General features: G+C 52.1%; 1 protein-coding gene across 17 annotated transcripts in view; it reads right to left on the bottom strand.

The window, feature by feature from the left end:
- Positions 1 to 16630, bottom strand: part of LOC112227585 (protein scribble homolog) — a 101367-nt gene that overhangs the window by 29484 nt on the left and 55253 nt on the right. For all 17 annotated transcript variants that reach the window (XM_042308434.1, XM_042308427.1, XM_042308437.1 and 14 more), the window contains exons 2-15: positions 10890 to 11007; positions 9483 to 9561; positions 6594 to 6683; positions 6261 to 6317; positions 5768 to 5831; positions 4690 to 4764; positions 4412 to 4556; positions 3874 to 3992; positions 3540 to 3739; positions 3049 to 3215; positions 2259 to 2389; positions 1553 to 1678; positions 1064 to 1237; positions 453 to 881 (exon numbers count right to left, since the gene is read on the bottom strand). In XM_042308434.1, the coding sequence (XP_042164368.1) occupies positions 453 to 881; positions 1064 to 1237; positions 1553 to 1678; positions 2259 to 2389; positions 3049 to 3215; positions 3540 to 3739; positions 3874 to 3992; positions 4412 to 4556; positions 4690 to 4764; positions 5768 to 5831; positions 6261 to 6317; positions 6594 to 6683; positions 9483 to 9561; positions 10890 to 11007 (1974 nt within the window). The remainder of the gene's footprint in view (positions 1 to 452; positions 882 to 1063; positions 1238 to 1552; positions 1679 to 2258; positions 2390 to 3048; positions 3216 to 3539; positions 3740 to 3873; positions 3993 to 4411; positions 4557 to 4689; positions 4765 to 5767; positions 5832 to 6260; positions 6318 to 6593; positions 6684 to 9482; positions 9562 to 10889; positions 11008 to 16630) is intronic.

Genomic DNA, 16630 nt, shown 5'->3' with positions numbered 1-16630 from the left:
TATCCGATCCAGTGCCAGCAGTCCAGACCGAATGCAGGTGGCATGGTGACAGATCGACAGGGAGCTTCTATGCACTTGCGTGTCTAGGGGGGTGCATAGAGGCGAGCTGCAGGCCAGGAACACGTCAGCGTGAAGAGAGAAGGTGTGCAAGAGCTTCATTCAACTGTCAGCTTCACGGGGAAAAACGCAAAAGGAAAAACTAGTCCCGTGGTTGTCCTGGCTAATTTGAAATTGGGATACATGGTTAGGGTGTGGAGTGTCGCGTGACCAGCTTGACCCCTGTTACTCTAGTCAAGTTATCAGAAAAAAACACGAAGCCCTGAACACGATAACTGCATGATATGATAGTATGTACATTTCAGTTTTGTACAACTAGGCTTTATAGACTATGTTCATATTGTAAACATGTGTTCTCTACTCCCCCCCCCCAGCCCACCACGAGCCCAGGTTACCTTGACCGGCTGCAGGGAGGAGTTGGCATGAAGCAGACTCCTATCCTCCAGCTCTGGCTCTTCTATCCTGTTGTGGCGCTGTGGAGTTACCATACACTCCTCCCCTTCCTCCTCTTCCTCCTCATCCTCCTCCTCTTCCTCCTCGGGGGCAGTGTGGTGCGAGGCTGGGTGTTGGGCCAGATGAGCGTCGGGGCTGAAGCCCTGCAGTAACGCGGCCACCGCCTCGGGTTTTGGCAGCTTGGTGATCTTGAAGTGCTTCTTGTAGTGCGGCGTGTCCTTCCTGATCAGACGCTGCTTCTCCGTAGGGAACTGGGGCCTCTGTTGTTCCTCTTCGTAGCCGTGTGGGACCCCATCCTCACCCTCCTCATCGTCGTCCCCATTCTCATCCCCACCCCGGTACATGGGCTCCTCTGCAAAGTGCACCGTGGGCTGGTGGGAGAGGGGATGGTGTGAGTGAAGGGAGAAAGAAAGAGCAGGTGGGAAGGGATTGTATTCAAGACGAGGACATCTCAAGTTACTGTTATGCATGATTCATAAATTGACCTGACCAGGAGAAAGTGTATAAACCACGGTACATAGTTTTTCCTGGCTGTCATAGTAGTGAAACTAACCTCTATGTACTCCACCTCCATCTCATCTAGCACCTCCACCTCCTGGGGCCCACGCCCACCCACCAGGTCTGTGGTCATCAGGCCCCGCCTCTCTTCGTGGGAGTTGGCCGAGGCCGTACTGTTGGACGCCGCAGAGTCGTGGCTCTGATTGGACAGATCGCTCAGCCGCTTCTCCTGCAACCAGCAATCACACGGGCGGAATGGGAAAAACAGAATCCTGGATTGGTGACCAACAGGTAACACTCCGATGCTGTCAGAACGTTACACAATGACCCATGACGCTGACCAGAAAGAACCCACTTATTACTTGGGACATGCTTTACTTTGTGTACCTGCGTGTCCCAAATGGACCCTGGTCAAAAGAAGTGCACTATAAAATGGTCAATAGGGTGACATTTAGGACGCAGCCTTTTATTTATATTTGTGCTCGTGGACCTCAAGTACGGTGCCATGTAGGATGTCCTGTGGCGTGTCGGTGACGTGTTGTACCTCAGCACCAGGGGACTCCGTCTCTCCATCCGCTCTGGAAGTGTAGGCCTCGTTCCTCCTCTCCTCAATCCCTTTCTTCATCACCTTCAGCTCACTGTGGTGTGGCGTCGCCCGCCGCTGGAGACCCTGCACACACGCACCAGTAAACTCCCCAGACTGACAGTCCGTCGACAGACCGCCAATTACAGACAGTCCTCCTCAGGCAAACAGTAAATCAAGACCCAAGGACAAAGTAGGACCGACTTGTGACGCTGCCGAAACAACGACCGATTGTCTGACTGGACGCCCTCTCCGCCATGTTACTTTCACCTGATGCCCGTGCAAGATCAGAGGTCACCGTGGGAAAGGAATGGGCAAGGAAGCGAAGTTGAGAGCCAGCCATCGAGTGCTTCACTTTAGAACGTGTTGGCTCGCGCAGTGCAGGAGTCACGCGAACAAAGCTCCTTATCAGCGACCGGGGTTCAATCCACACGTCTACCATTCCCCACGGTTTCTCCCACCTGCCTGTATCCCCCTCTCATTTCATAACTATCCAAATAAAGTGCCAAAATAACCCACAAAATGGATTTAGAAACAGTGTATTAATTCTCTCGTTACTCATTGTGCATCATGTACTACTAGTGTCATAATTTGTCTCTCTGCATTGTTGGGAAGGGCCCAATAGGTAAGCATGTGACAAAGACAGCTGTATTTTGACTTGTCTTACCCTGCGCTCCGCGGCCGCCTCGTCATCCTCCGCCTCCTGCTTGGTGGTCTCCTCCTGGAACTGGATGACAGACACGCGGTTCAGGTTGCTGTCTGTCCAGCTGTCGTCCACACTGTTCTGGAGCAGGTTCTCTGTAGGGAGAGACCGGATCCAAGAGAGGGACTGGGTTACAAATCAAGTCGGGCCTTCCAACAACGAACAAGACAAAAAAAATTGTTTTGATGGTACATGGGATGAATGGATGTTAGGAGAAGTGATGGTAACTAAATCTGGGTTGAGCGCGACAGGAGAGCGAGGACGACTCTGGGTTATGAACACAGGCTACGCTTCCAATAGATGACAGCAGGATAGATGAGCGTCGTCACTGGACACAAACGGTCATCGTTATGGAGTTAACGGGCGTTACTGGCCTGCTACGTTAGACGTGTAACTGTGACCAAGCACCAGACGCTCCTATTCACCTCAATAAGACCTTGGCGTAAGCGGCACCGGTCCCGGACTGGGTTTTTATTTTCAAGATCTCGACGCACGGCTCACACCCAAGAACAATTGATCAAGTGGCTTTTGCGCTCTGCACACGCTTCCAGTGTAGCAGGTGAAACGCCTACCGTGTAGCCCTTATGTGAGAGGGAGTGAAGGAAAGAGGATATGCAGAGAGAGAGAGTGAAGAAAGAGGTAAAGAAAGTCTGTAAATAGTGAAAAACCTAGGGACAAAGCTGAGAACAGAGGCAAGTGAGAGAGGAGGAAAGAAGGTCATGATGAAGATGACGGTGGTGTAAGGCTAACTCACCCAGGCTAGAGGAAGGCTGCTGGGGTAGCAGGTAGCAGGTGAGCACCTTCTCCCCGGTGCTCTCCTCATCCTCCGTCTGGAACTTGAGCATGGGCTGGGACTGGTTCTCTGCCAGCCACATGGCCTTCAGGTTGAGGTTGGCCAGGGCAAACGGGAGGTTCTGTAACCTGGGCACACCCACACAACACCGTCAACAACAACATATGGAAAGTACTGTTCTGATTTCTAAGAATACATCCGGTGTGGCTCAGGTGGTAGAATATTGCGCTGGCAACGTCAGGACCGTGGGTTCAGTTCCTGCTGAGGCCACTCGTATGAAAATGTACGCACGCCCTGCTGTAACTCGCTTTGGAAACTGCGTCTGCTAAACGGCATATTTTACATGACTATTCAGCTGTAAGGCTTGATGAAAAAAAAGGATCAAGCGATCAAAAAGGGTCAAGCGAAGGAGTGGCGATGCTAGCACCAACGCCACTGAGTAGCGGGGTTACCTGTTCCCTGCCACGTCTAGCACGTGGAGCTCGGTGGCGTCGGCCAGCTGGGCAGGCAGCTTGGCCACACGGTTGTCCCTGAGGGAGAGCACGTTGAGGCTGGCGCAGCCGCCCAGCTCATCGGGCACGCCGCCCAGCCGGTTGCGGTCCGCATTCAGATTGGTCAGCTTCTTCAGCTTGCCCAGCGAGCGAGGCAGAGTCTACAGAATTAAACATTTACACATTTCATGAATATTAAGAAGAACGCATCTCAAGGGGGTTGTTAAAAGGCAATGAACTGTACATTTGTTCTGAACCAAAAGAAACTTGGGTTATAAACGCAGTGGTTCTGTACCTGTAAGAGGTTCTCGGTCAGCACGAGTTCCGTCAGGTTCTCACACTCCCCTATGGAGTCGCTCAGGTGGGTCAGTCGGTTCTGGTCCACTTTCAAGATGGACAGCTGCTTCAGAGAGCCTGGAGAAACAGAGTCAACCGGGTCGTATTCATCGCAGCAAAACGTTTTGTAACGGAAAATGAAAACGTGTTTATTGGACAAGTTCAGGACCCCTTTGAAGTCAGTTATTGTCTGTCTGGTTCATAATGACCATGAAGCTTTCATGTCAGTTAACTAGTACTATTTCCCCAATAGGGGGCAGTGTGGTTCTTCACGAGTCAAGTGCATTTACCTTCAATTGCATTCAGGCAACGATAACATCCATGGGTCTACTTATTGGTAAAAGAGCAGACACCTTGGCAAAGTACTTTTAAAAAAAAAAGTTCTGTTTGACAATGAAGCTACTGTGTAAACCAGTTGAGGTGAATAAGGCACTGTACAAAAGGGACAGAATGTCATCTGTTCATCTTTTCTCCCTCCCTCCTTGCATCCCTCTCACCAATGCTGTCAGGGACCACCTCCAGGAGGTTTTGTGTGAGCAGCAGGTCAGTGAGGGCCAGCAGGCCGCTCAGCTCCGAGGGCAACTCCTCCAGGCGGTTCTCTGACATGTCTAGACACACCAGCCTCCGCAGGTTCCCCAGCTCCTACACACACACACACACACACACAGTTTTTCGTGTGAACACTCACTCAAATGTACGCGATGGGTTTCATCCTGAGCAACGTTCTGAGTCTAAGCGAATAAGATGGGCATAGATGAGCCAGGACCATACTCACTGGTGGCAATGAGGAGAGCTGGTTACGGTCCAACCACAGCTCCCGTAGCTTAGGGAGAGCACCAAGTGTGTCTGGCTGTTAGAGATAGAGAGAGGGGAAAGAGAGAGGGGAAAGAGAGAGGGGAAAAAGAGAGAGAAGGTAAACAGAGGGCATGACATATGTCATCGTTGCTCTGCTTTGTGACACGAGGCCAGGCGATCAGGTGTTCTGAGCCAATGCATGCTAAAGCGGGTGGGAACAAACACGAGGATCCATCTAAATATGCATCATTTGGGAAGAGAAGAGGTGGGGGTGGCTACATAACCACACATCATACGTCCCAAAATACTCCCATTCCACTCTGGGGGTCCCCAAATGGCTGCGGAAGGGGGCAAGATTCAACTGAAAAAACTAACTATATATGCACACCCACACACTGTTCCTGTTGGCTATGCCCATACACCAAACAGATCAAAGCATGTTGCTATCCAAAACAAGATGGGTCCTGTTCAACTTCAATTTGAGAAGAAAAAAAATCATTCTATATCCCTGCAGGGCAATTCACTTTGAGCTCCAAAAAAAGGCATTGGGAATCAATCCCAGAGAACACAAAACCTGTAGAAATGACCCCAGACTGTATTTGAGTGATACATTACATTAAATGACTTAGCATCCCTGTCAAGGCTGAGCAGTGTACAGTATGACAGGCAGGGTTGTCAGGCGGGTAAGCATGACGTCAGGTTGTTTGCTCAGCCTACGCCCTTGTCAGCTCAACAGGCACTGTTTACCCTGTCCCAATGAGAAGGCTAGCCAGGCAGGCGTTCCCATGCTCAAACAAACAGGACTCAAGGGTACAACTACGGGGATGTGTCCCAAATGGCACCCTATTCTCTTCATAGTGCATGAGGGCCCATAGCGCGATATATATATATATAGTACTACTACTTTTACCAGAGCGCTATGGGCCCCTCATGCACTAGGAAGAGAAAAGGGTGCCATTTGGGACACATTCGTAGTTGTACCCTTGAGTCCTGTTTGTTTGAGCATGGGAATATATATATATATATGGAATAGGGTGTCATTTGGAGCTTGTTCTTACCAACACTTCCAGTTCATTGCTGCCCAGGTCCAGCTGTTCCAGTTTCACCAGAAAAGAGAGCGACCTGGATAAGAGGAACAATCGATCATAGAAACCCTGAAGTAAATGGGGACTACTGCATAGACACAGTCTTGTTGAAACACTCAGTTTTAGAACAGATTTATAATCTATACAGAAACACATCAAGACGACGTCTGGACTGTTACAGTCAGAACCAGATAGGCTAAATCGCTAACCGTCACGCCCCAATCTCTCACACAGTCACGACAAGCTTGTCATTCAGCCAGTCTGTCCCTATGACAACAACTGCATCGAAAGAGAAGGGAGCTACTACTGCGGTTAACTAGTGAACAGATACACTAGTGATGATTGAGGACTCCATTGTGCTTCAAATCACTAGTCATATCATCAAGGACTCCTTTTTAGGAAACAACCACCTTTGCTAGCATAAAAGGGAGGCTGGGAACTATGCCAGGCTAAAGAGGGCACTTACGTGGGCAGGGACTTGAGCAGGTTCTCCCTGAGCTCCAGCGTCACCAGGTTGGCCAGGCTGCAGGAGAGAGGGAGGAGGAGAGGTTAGTCAGATGGGGTGTCTGCTGGTCCTGGTTAACTTGGCATGGCGATGGGCCTCATCCATCTGGTCACTCAGAGCAGTCTGTCTGTCTGAGAGCCCACTGTGTCATGTAATTAGGCCTGTACCAATGTCTGTCATTTTACAAAGCGAGGAGTTCAAATGTTTAGAGCAAGAAGGAAACCCGTGTCGGAGTTCAAATACCCATTCATGCAAGGTGGTTGGTCTGCATATTTCGTTGGTGTGTGTACTTACTTTCCTATGTCGTTGGGCAGTGTCTGCAGTGACACGTCGTTGAGGGCCAGGTGGGCGAGCCCTCGCAGCTGAGTGAAACCATCAGGCAACCTAGTGATGAGAGGACAGAAGACAGGAAAACAGATGGAAAGGGAGAAGGAGTGAGCGCGAGAGGGCGGAGAGCGAGCGAGCGTGCGGGGGGAGGGAGTGGTCCCTGCGGGGGGGGAGGGGGGGCCGAGCGAGCGTGCGGGGGGAGGGAGGGGGTCGAGCGAGCGTGCGGGGGGGAGGGAGGGGTCGAGCGAGCGTGCGGGGGGGAGGGAGGGGGTCGAGCGTGCGGGAGGGAGGGGGGTCGAGCGTGCGTGAGGGAGGGACCGAGGGGGAGGGAGGGAGGGGGTCGAGCGAGCGTGCGGAGGGGGAGGGAGGGAGGGGGAGCGAGCGTGCGGAGGGGGAGGGAGGGAGGGGTCGAGCGAGCGTGCGGGGGGGAGGGAGGGGAGGGGAGGGGGGGAGGGAGGGAGGGGTCGAGCGAGCGTCGGAGGGGGGGGGAGGGAGGGGTCGAGCGAGCGTGCGGGGGGGAGGGGCCGAGAGCGAGCGTGCGAGCGTGCGGAGGGAGGGGGGGGGAGGGAGGGGTCGAGCGAGCGAGGGGGGGGCCTCGAGGGAGGGAGGGAGGGGGGCGGCGGTGGAGGGGGAGGTGCGGAGGAGGGAGGGGCCGAGCGAGCGTGCGGAGGGAGGGAGGGTGAGCGAGGAGGGGGGGGAGGGAGGGGTCGAGAGGGGAGGGGGGCGTGCGAGCGAGCGTGGGGGGGGAGGGAGGGGTCGAAGGGGGTCAGCGTGTGGAGGGGGAGGGAGGGAGGGGCCAGGAGCGTGCGGGGGGAGGGAGGGGTCAGCGTGGGGGGGGAGGGGAGGGGTCGAGCGAGCGGGGGGGAGGGAGGGGGTCGAGCCATCAGGCAAGCCTAGTGAGAGGAGGGGTCGAGCGAGCGTGAGGGGGGAGGGAGGGGTCGGGTCGGAAAGAGGGGAGGGAGCGTGCGGGGGGAGGGGGTCGAGCGAGCGTGAGGGGGAGGGGAGGGAGGGAGGGGTCGAGAGCGTGCGGAGGGAGGGAGGGGGGAGCGAGCGTCGAGCGGAGGGAGGGAGGGGTCGGGGAGGGAGGGGTCGAGCGTGCGGGGGAGGGGGAGGGAGGGAGCGTGCGGAGGGGGGGAGGGGCCGAGCGTCGAGCGAGCGTGCGGAGGGGGGAGGGGTCGAGCGAGCGTGCGGGAGGGGGGGAGGGGCTCGAGCGCGTGCGGAGGGGGGGGGGGGCCGAGCGAGCGTGCGGAGGGAGGGAGGGGTCGAGCGAGCGGCGGAGGGGAGGGGTCGAGCGAGCGTGGGGGGGGGAGGGAGGGGTCGAGCGAGCGTTGAGCGGGGGGGGGGGAGGGGGGAGCGAGGCGGGGGGAGGGAGGGGTCGAGCGAGGAGCGTGGCGGAGCGGGGGGGGGGAGGGGTCGAGCGAGCGTGGGGGGGGGGGGTCGAGCGAGCGTGGGAGGGGGAGGGGGCGAGCGAGCGTGCGGAGGGGGGGAGGGGTCGAGCGAGCGGAGGGGGGGGCCGAGGGAGGGAGGGGAGGGGTCGAGCGAGGGGGGAGGAGGGGTCGAGCGCGTGCGTGGAGGGAGGGAGGGGTCGAGCGAGCGTGCGGAGGGAGGGGGGGTCGAGCGAGCGTTGGGTCGAGCGTGCGGGAGGAGGGCCGAGGGGGAGGGAGGGGTCGAGCGAGCGTGCGGAGGGGGGGGAGGGGTCGAGCGAGCGTTTGCCAGGGAGGGGGGAGGGGTCGAGCGAGCGTGCGGAGGGGGGGAGGGGCCGAGCGGCGTGCGGAGGGGGGGAGGGGGAGGGAGGGCCGAGCGAGCGTGCGGAGGGGGGGAGGGGGTCGATTGTCGAGCGTTTGCGGGGAGGGAGGGGTCGGCGAGGGGGAGGGGAGGGAGGGGCGAGCGAGCGTGAGGGGGGAGGGAGGGGTCAAGCATTGTTTGGGGGGGGAGGGAGGGTGCGGAGGGGGAGGGAGGGGTCGAGCGGCGGGGGAGGGGGAGGGAGGGGCGTCTTCGGGGGAGGGGAGGGGAGGGGGGAGGGAGGGGTCCAGGGAGGAGGGGAGCGAGCGCGGGAGGGGGGGGAGGGAGGGAGGGGTTAGCGGAGGGGGGAATAACGAGCGTGCGGAGGGGGGAGGGAGGGGTTGAGCTTTGTCCATGGGGAGGGAGGGAGGGGTCGAAGGGAGGGGTCGGCACAACACGAAAGAAAGTAGGTAGTTTCTCAATGGCCCTTCAACATCAGCCCTTGAAGCAGTTGGAATAGCTTCCTCCCCTGCTTATGTGTGTGTCCCAAATGGCACATTATTCCCTTTACTGTGCACTATTTTTGACCAGGGCCTGTAGTGCACTATATAGGGAATAGGGTGCCATTTGGGACGGACACACATTATGTGGCCAGATCCATCTGACAAAGCACTCACCATCACCACTGCTGCCAACAGTTCTTTTCCTATTCTATAGGTGGAAGCTGCAGCAGAGAGAGGGTTTGCCTTGTCGAGCATTCCACTTCTGTAATACCATGCTAGTTTCTGGGTCAGTGAACAGCGTACTGTTGCCTCACAAAGCCTCGTTCTCCTCCAGGCGTTTTGCTCATGTACATAATCTAGTACTGAGAAAGGGCCTTCTGAGCCTTTGACACATCTGGGCGACAACTTGAGATAAATATATAGCAACTTGTTAAAATATTTCTTTGTCCATTTCATTGTTTGAAGTTGTTTATCTTCAAGGCCATTACGGAAATAACCACAATATGGCACAAGTATGACAATGAACTAGTGAAGTGCGTGCACCCCCCCCCATCACCACATCTCAAATGATAACTTAGTATGGCCCAGACATGAGTGAGAGAGCGAGAGAGCCCTGGACTGATCCACTAACCTGGAGAGGGGGTTTCCACTGAAGTCTGCAATCTCCAACGCCTTGCAGAACTTAATGCTCTCGGGGATCTCAGGAATGTCTGCGGAGAGAGCGAGTGGGTGGGGGGGGGCACACTCAGCACCATAGACAGACAGCGGGGTCACATTGTACTTAGACCACCATTTCAGGTTCCCCTCCCTTGTAATCACTAGCAGATGGGCTAGTGATGAGGGGAGAAGGGGACAAAGAACAGGGATGGATGGGCTAGTGATGAGGGGAGAAGGGGACAAAGAACAGGGATGGATGGGGCAGAAAAGAGGATGAAGAGAAATCCCCTTCACCTGTTCTCATTGACAAGACTATGATAATTAACATATTGTTCTTACTGTACATGAGACATTCAAGTAACAGTCAGTGTCAATGTTATCAGCCTGATAGGTACCATTTAAAATTCTCTCCCTCTCTCTCTACCTCTCTCTCTACCTCTCTCTCTACCTCTCTCTCTACCTCTCTCTCTACCTCTCTCTCTACCTCTCTCTCTACCTCTCTCTCTACCTCTCCTCTACCTCTCTCTACCTCTCTCTACCTCTCGGGGGACTACATTAAGGTTGGTCTGTATCTGAACCTTAGATGTATGTATACTGCCAGAACTTGGCCCTAACCTACACAAGATATGAAATCCATGCTAGGTCCGACACATGGAGACTGGTTAGTGTGTTACTCTCCTGGGCAATAGAACCAAGGCAGCAGTAGCTGAGCACAGATGGACTAAGTTGTTAGGCCACATCTCCCACAGCTCTTGGCTCGGCTGGCAGCCCGATGCAGTCGGTCTGTGGCAGCAGGACAGATGTCTCATATAAACACTCCCCACTATGTGATATTTACAGCAAGGACACAGAGGGCAGCGACTACTAGGACTAAATAAAGCAGGAAACATTTGAGATCGGTTTGACATGTACGATCGAGGGCGGGATTAATTTGAGCGCCTGGCATTGGTTTCTAGGGGGTATATGTAGAGTTTAGATCCCAGATCACTTTTCCTTACATGCCCTTCTGTGTCCGTGTTTAACTACCAGGCCTGGCAAGGCCAGGAGTGAGTTGGGCCATGGGTGAGTTGAATGTGTTGTTTTCAGCTTGTTGGTACTGTACTGTCTGCCACAGAATACGTTTCTATTGGTCTATAAGGCGATTGCCTGCTTGCTCGTATTTTGTGAAGCTTGTCTGGTCTTACTTTCTTGCTGGTTCTCTGAAAGTGGTGTTTGCAGCATGCTTGCCAAAGCAGCATTTGTTATTTATTAGTTGGTCGTTAAAATAATTGTCTGTTCATTGTGGTAATTTGCATGCATAGTTGCAATATGCTGGTATTGAACCTGGTTTTGACCCCAGCAGAGGGGGCCACCGACAAAGTGTGTGTGTGTGTGTCCTAACCGTTTCTGGAGATGTCGAGCTCCACCAGCTGCATGAAGTTGGCCACCTCAGGAGGGAGCCTCTGGATCTCATTGTCACTCAGGCCCAGCTTCCGCAGGTTCAGAAGTCTAAAGAAAGGCTGAACAGACACAGGGAATTACTGGGTTAGGACAACAAAAAGCTTGGACAAAAAGATAGATTGTGTTTTGCAAAACACACCAGCTTTTGTTAAATAAGAGCACCGACGCATTGAAAAATGCCATCAACGGTTCCTTTTTGGAAAAGGACCCGGGTCAGTCGATGACCCGGGTCAGACGATGACCCCTTTCCATCGAAGCCTTCAAGTCGCTAACCTATCTAAACTCCCACTGGGTTAAGACACTCTCAAAAACTGCAGCATGTATGCTAAACCCAAACAGTCAACTCAACATTTGTCAATGCGATCAAAGAGTTGGCAGGGGCACCTAAATGCAGAGGGTTGAGCTCAATCGACTGTATATCGTGCTGTTCACCAGAAGTTAGATTGTGGAACTTTTGATGCAGTGCACAATTGATCAGCATTTCTCCCAGCTCAATTCTCTCCACTCCATCAACCCCTCAAACCACACTCTATAGACTGTCAAACCGCAGGTTGCAAACACATGATCAGAAACATACCACTACACAGGTCCTTGTATTTTTACCAGAACGGGCCTAGCCTACAGCTTTCTTTGAACCAATTCCATCGGCATGTCCCTAAAACCCCTCCTCGCGTCACTATGGCAAACAAATAACAGTGGCTTTGGATAGGAGAGCTCTGCTCAGGCCCGGGCTACGTTGCCAAGTATTTTCACAAGAGGCTGGTTGTTGAAAGGGTAGGGGACGGCATTCAGAACATTCCTCCAGCAGGCAGGCAGCACCGGGTGGCTGGGCGGGCAGGCGGTGTGTCCTCTGCTACACGGCCTGGCAGGCAGACATAGGGAACAGGTCCCAAACTATGCAGCCATTAAATACTCAATCATCCCCGTGAGTCTGCAGCCACAGAGGGCCAGTGTCTGCCAGGGCAATGAGGGCATCATAGCAAATCAAACAATGTGAAGGAACTCAGACATCCATGATTCTCAATCAGAATACCATTCCAAGTCATCAGGAGACATTGAGCCTGAACCAAAAATCGACTTTGATACACTCAATGTGACATATTGGATTCCCTTGAGTGAAAGGCATTGGTTTGTGTGTTTGACATGATTAACTTGGAAATCTTGGAAATTGCTAACTGGTTCCCACCAATCAAAGTGTTTCACAATTCCACGGAAAAACTCCTGTCTCTAGGGGAAGTTGCATAAACGTTCTTCGGCATATCGATTGAGTGAATCGAGGGCTCCCTTTGAGCTTCGTGTTGTTGTTGCCTGTCGGCCAGAAACTCAATGTAGTAGACACACAGTATCTGCGTCTCAAATGGCATGCTATTCCCTACATATTGGACTACTTCATAGGGCTCTGGTCGAAAGTGGTCCACTATGTAGGGAATAGGGTGCCATTTGGGATGCAAACAATATGACATGCTAGAAAACAGCTCTACAATTAAACTGCCAGAGGGAAGAATACTTCCTGTTCTCTTAGTTAGAATATATTGTATTTGGTTGGTACCGGGTGGTGAGCTGCACTCTCTCACCAAGGAGTGTGTGCACGTGATGGAGAGTGTGTGCGCGCACGAGAGAGTGAGTAGGAGTGAGTGTGTGCATGCGTGTGTCAGGGCCAGGTCTGGCAGCTGGCAGGGAGAGCTGTTGTGGGTGGCGTACAGTGGCTCTGGCAGGTGAAAGGCATCAGGTGACCGGAAGAGGAAATAAGAGCTGGGGGACCATGTGAACTGCAGCTCGGGCCCAGATGGAAGACAGGCCCAGAGAGAGCAGTCACCCACCCCTAGCATAACAGTTTACTCTAGAGCCATGGGAGAGCACGCATCCCCCCCCCCTTCGTATTCTGCCAACCAACAGACAGACATTCAACAGGAGTCAACTAAGTTCATGGACACAGAGACAGACACATTTGTTCATCGGTTCCCATATCAACCACATAAGTCAGGACAACAGGAGACACCAAAACAGTTGAGGGAAAGACTCCTCCATGCGAGACCATACCAATGTAGATTAAAACTTCTTGATACGTTCCATACCTCCCTCCCCTTCCCCTCTCGGAGTCTGCGTTCCAAATGGACCCTATTCCTATGGGCCTTGGTCAAAAGTAGTGCACTACAAAAAGGAACTAAGGTGCTATTTGGGACACAGAAAGTCTCTCCAGAACCCAGTCAGTGAGGGGCAGGCTGGCCTGCCGTAATGCAATCAGTCCCGAGAACGGACGATTATGCCCCACTGACAAAGACGGCCATTCAGCCCGCTGCAGAGTGGCCAGCCAACACAGCCGCATCACGGTCATACAGTCTCCTCTCTGGTGCTTCTTCATAAAACGCCCATTCCCAAGTCAAGTCGGAGAATAAAAAATATATATTTTTTCTCCAAAACAACAACTTGAGGGAGTGTACATACGCAGCTATTCTATGTTGCGCGGTTAACTAATAAATAGGTACTGCTAGAGTTATTAATGTAACTTCAGTGGTTGTACAAACGTTGGGCTATATGTTTTGATTTTTAATACAAGGCTGCATGATGAGACTAATGATGATTTGAAAAAAGTTGCTTGAAAAGGCATGAGCTCTGCTTAGTTTTTTTGCGCAGCCTGTAGAGTTTATCAGTCTCTCATTCACAATTTGACAAGCACTTGATAATGCCTCGAATTTCTCACCGGCATTCTCTTTGTGGCGGTAATGCACCCTAAAAAAAATCCAGGCCTTTTGCGGCCTGGAGTGCTGCATTGTGCCCTTCACCCTGGGTGTGATGCGCAATTCGAAGTGTCTCGCATGGCTCAATCACATGATTGGAAACTTTCTCACAGGCTACAAGTAAAGACAGACATCAGTAGATTGATATAGGCTAGTGCTTGCGCTGTTTGTTAGGCCTAATCATCTTTTTGGCTGACAAAATGTGGACTGTTCTGCCAAGATCTTCAATATGCACCTCAGGAACTGGATATAGACGTGCGCAGTTGCGTTCCCGATGTCTGTCTTAACTTGTAGGCTCCTACACCTCTTGTAAAGCGGATTAAAATGTGCTTCATTTGTAGAAGTTATTTGGCCACTCTAGTTGTGATACAAACCATATTAAAACATATAGGCCTACGGGCTAGGCTACATGAGGTGTGCGACTATGATTCGAACAAGTTCCAAAAAAAAAGGCATTGTTTCTTATGCTGGCCATCATTCACAAGTGATATAATACATGTCATCTATGCACTTCAATAGCGAATGGAGGACGCTTTTCTCCGTGGTTTATTGTCATGTCAGCCAGGTAGGCTATACGCCTGTGGTAAATATAAGCAATGTGCTTAATATTAGTAAAGTTGAGAAATAAATACAATATAAAATAGGCCTAGCCTATAGAAAGCTGATGGGATCCTCTTTTTAGGTAAAGGCCATCACTCTGTTCTCACGCAATTGCATAGCCTGTAGAAATGTTGCGCAACATGAGCTCATGGGCTCTCATGAAATGTTTGATTAGATTTTCAATCACATTTGCATTGATGTCAGAGTGATTAGAGGGACAATGAAAGTGCTGTGTACCAGGCAGTTAGCAAGTTTGGTAGGATACTAATGACCATCAGCAGTATCAGAGCAGCCTAATTAGCGTGAACAAACAGTCATTTGAGTACCTTCATAACTAGTGACCGCCGGTGTGGCGGTAATACGGTCCCCACAACAGCCCTAGGTAGGCCTAGATTAGTCTCAACGTTAGTCCAATGAAAAAGCTCTCAAACATTGGATGAATGATGAGACTGATGTTGAAATGCCACTGACTGTACCATGCCAACCATGTTACTAGATTACTGCAGGTTGTAGCCTGACTTCAACTCATTGTGGAGTCAGTCAGTGAGACCTGGCCACCCATGAGGCCGATGACAGAGAATTGCTTGGATGATGTATACGAGAGCACCCCACAGGAGCAGTGTGTGTGTGTGAGTAGTGACAAGTAGCACTGGGAGGGTCCCATCTGCAACTCCCCAAAAACACAGCTGCAGCCTGTCTTGGCTTATCTACACCCCTCTCAGGGTTAAGGTGTGAGTGAGAGAGAGAGTCTCCTTTCTCTCAGATGGTGTTATTCCTTGAAGGCAGCCATAAAACAGCAGATTTCATTTGAACTTGTAGAGCGTACTTCGCCAGGGTTTTCCTACTGTAGATTGACATAACTTTCCGAGCTGCGTGAGCAATTATTCACCTGCCAGTATACACACAGCTTGTACGGTTTACAGAGGCTTATTAAGGGCGGTTAGGTTAGATAGTCGCTACTGTAGGTGAGGAAGGAGAACGGTTCATGTGCATATTTGCGTGTTTATGCGTACGAGCGTCGGTTCATGGTTGGTTTTAGTGGTGTTTGTGTGTGCTGGAATAGAGCAGTAAATCCACGGGGAGAAATGAGCGTGTGTGTGTTTGTGTCCTGAGACTGCAAGGCCCATAACCTACAGTGCAGCGGACGTGCGTGCACACATATATATACACACACACACACACACACACACACATATATAATGGCAGTATGTTGATGATCACGGTCATTTCCAAGCACAAGTTAGCGGTGAGGTTACTTGGGAGCCCATAAGAAGAAAGCCCCCACAAGAAGAAAGCCCCCACATGGAATGTATTCATTAGTGCTCACCGTAGAAATGTTTTGAAACAGGAGTTTCTTATTGGACAAATTCAGGTAGACCCTCCCCGTTGTGGTCCGTTTGCTTCCTAGTGAATACACCCCAGACTTTGCCTTACACAGCCCTGACCGAAAGTGAACCACAACTAACAGAGGGAAGAGAGGGGGACAGGGACATACAGTAAGAGGGGTATGTGTGTTGTGTAAAGGTGCGTTGCTGAGCTGAAGCTCCATGGGACAGACAGAGGCTTCAGTGTTCTAGTCAAGTGACTTCATTTAGCCTCAAGCTGCTCTCCAATCAAACTATCACACACACACACACACACACACACACACACACACAATGTGCAAAAGGCTAATGAAAAACCCAGACAGGGCTGCTGTTCTGTAGTATCCTGTTGTTGCCCTAAAGTTATGAATCTGGAGAAACCCTAAGTCACTGTTGAGCCCAGACAAGCAATCAACATAATTTTGAGTGGAAAAACCAGAGATTGATAGGTTAATCTCTTTGGCAGAAACACTGACCAAATCAGTGGGGCACAGTTCAAGCAGAGTTTCTTCAACATGGGCTGAGATAGCCTTTCTGGCCTGAATTAACTAAGCGCTCAACCATCTGATCAATGGGACTACTGTACACACATTTCCAAGCTGGCTACGGGGAGGAAGGAGGAAGTGGAATTACATAGTATTGATATTATCCCTCTCAATCCCTCCCCCCCTCTTAATTTCCCCCTCCGTTTCTCAACCTCTTCTTTTTTCATCAGGAAGTGGTACGGGTAGGCCTCAACACATCTGCCACGCTGATCCTCAATACCGGGGCCCCTCAGAGGTGCGTGCTTAGTCCCTCCTGAACTTCCTGTTCACCCATGACTGTGTGGCCAAGTACGACTCCAACACCATCATTAAGTTTGCCAACGACAACGGTGGTAGGCCTGATCACCGACAAAGATGAGACAGCCTACAGGGAGGAGGTCAGAGAACAGGCAGTGTGGTGCCAGGACAACAACCTCTCCCTCAACGTGATCAAGA

Source organism: Oncorhynchus tshawytscha, linkage group LG29, assembly GCF_018296145.1.
Source record: "Oncorhynchus tshawytscha isolate Ot180627B linkage group LG29, Otsh_v2.0, whole genome shotgun sequence".
Lineage (NCBI taxonomy): Eukaryota > Metazoa > Chordata > Actinopteri > Salmoniformes > Salmonidae > Oncorhynchus > Oncorhynchus tshawytscha.
Note: the sequence above shows the minus strand (reverse complement) of the source record. Positions and strands in the feature narration are given on the sequence as shown.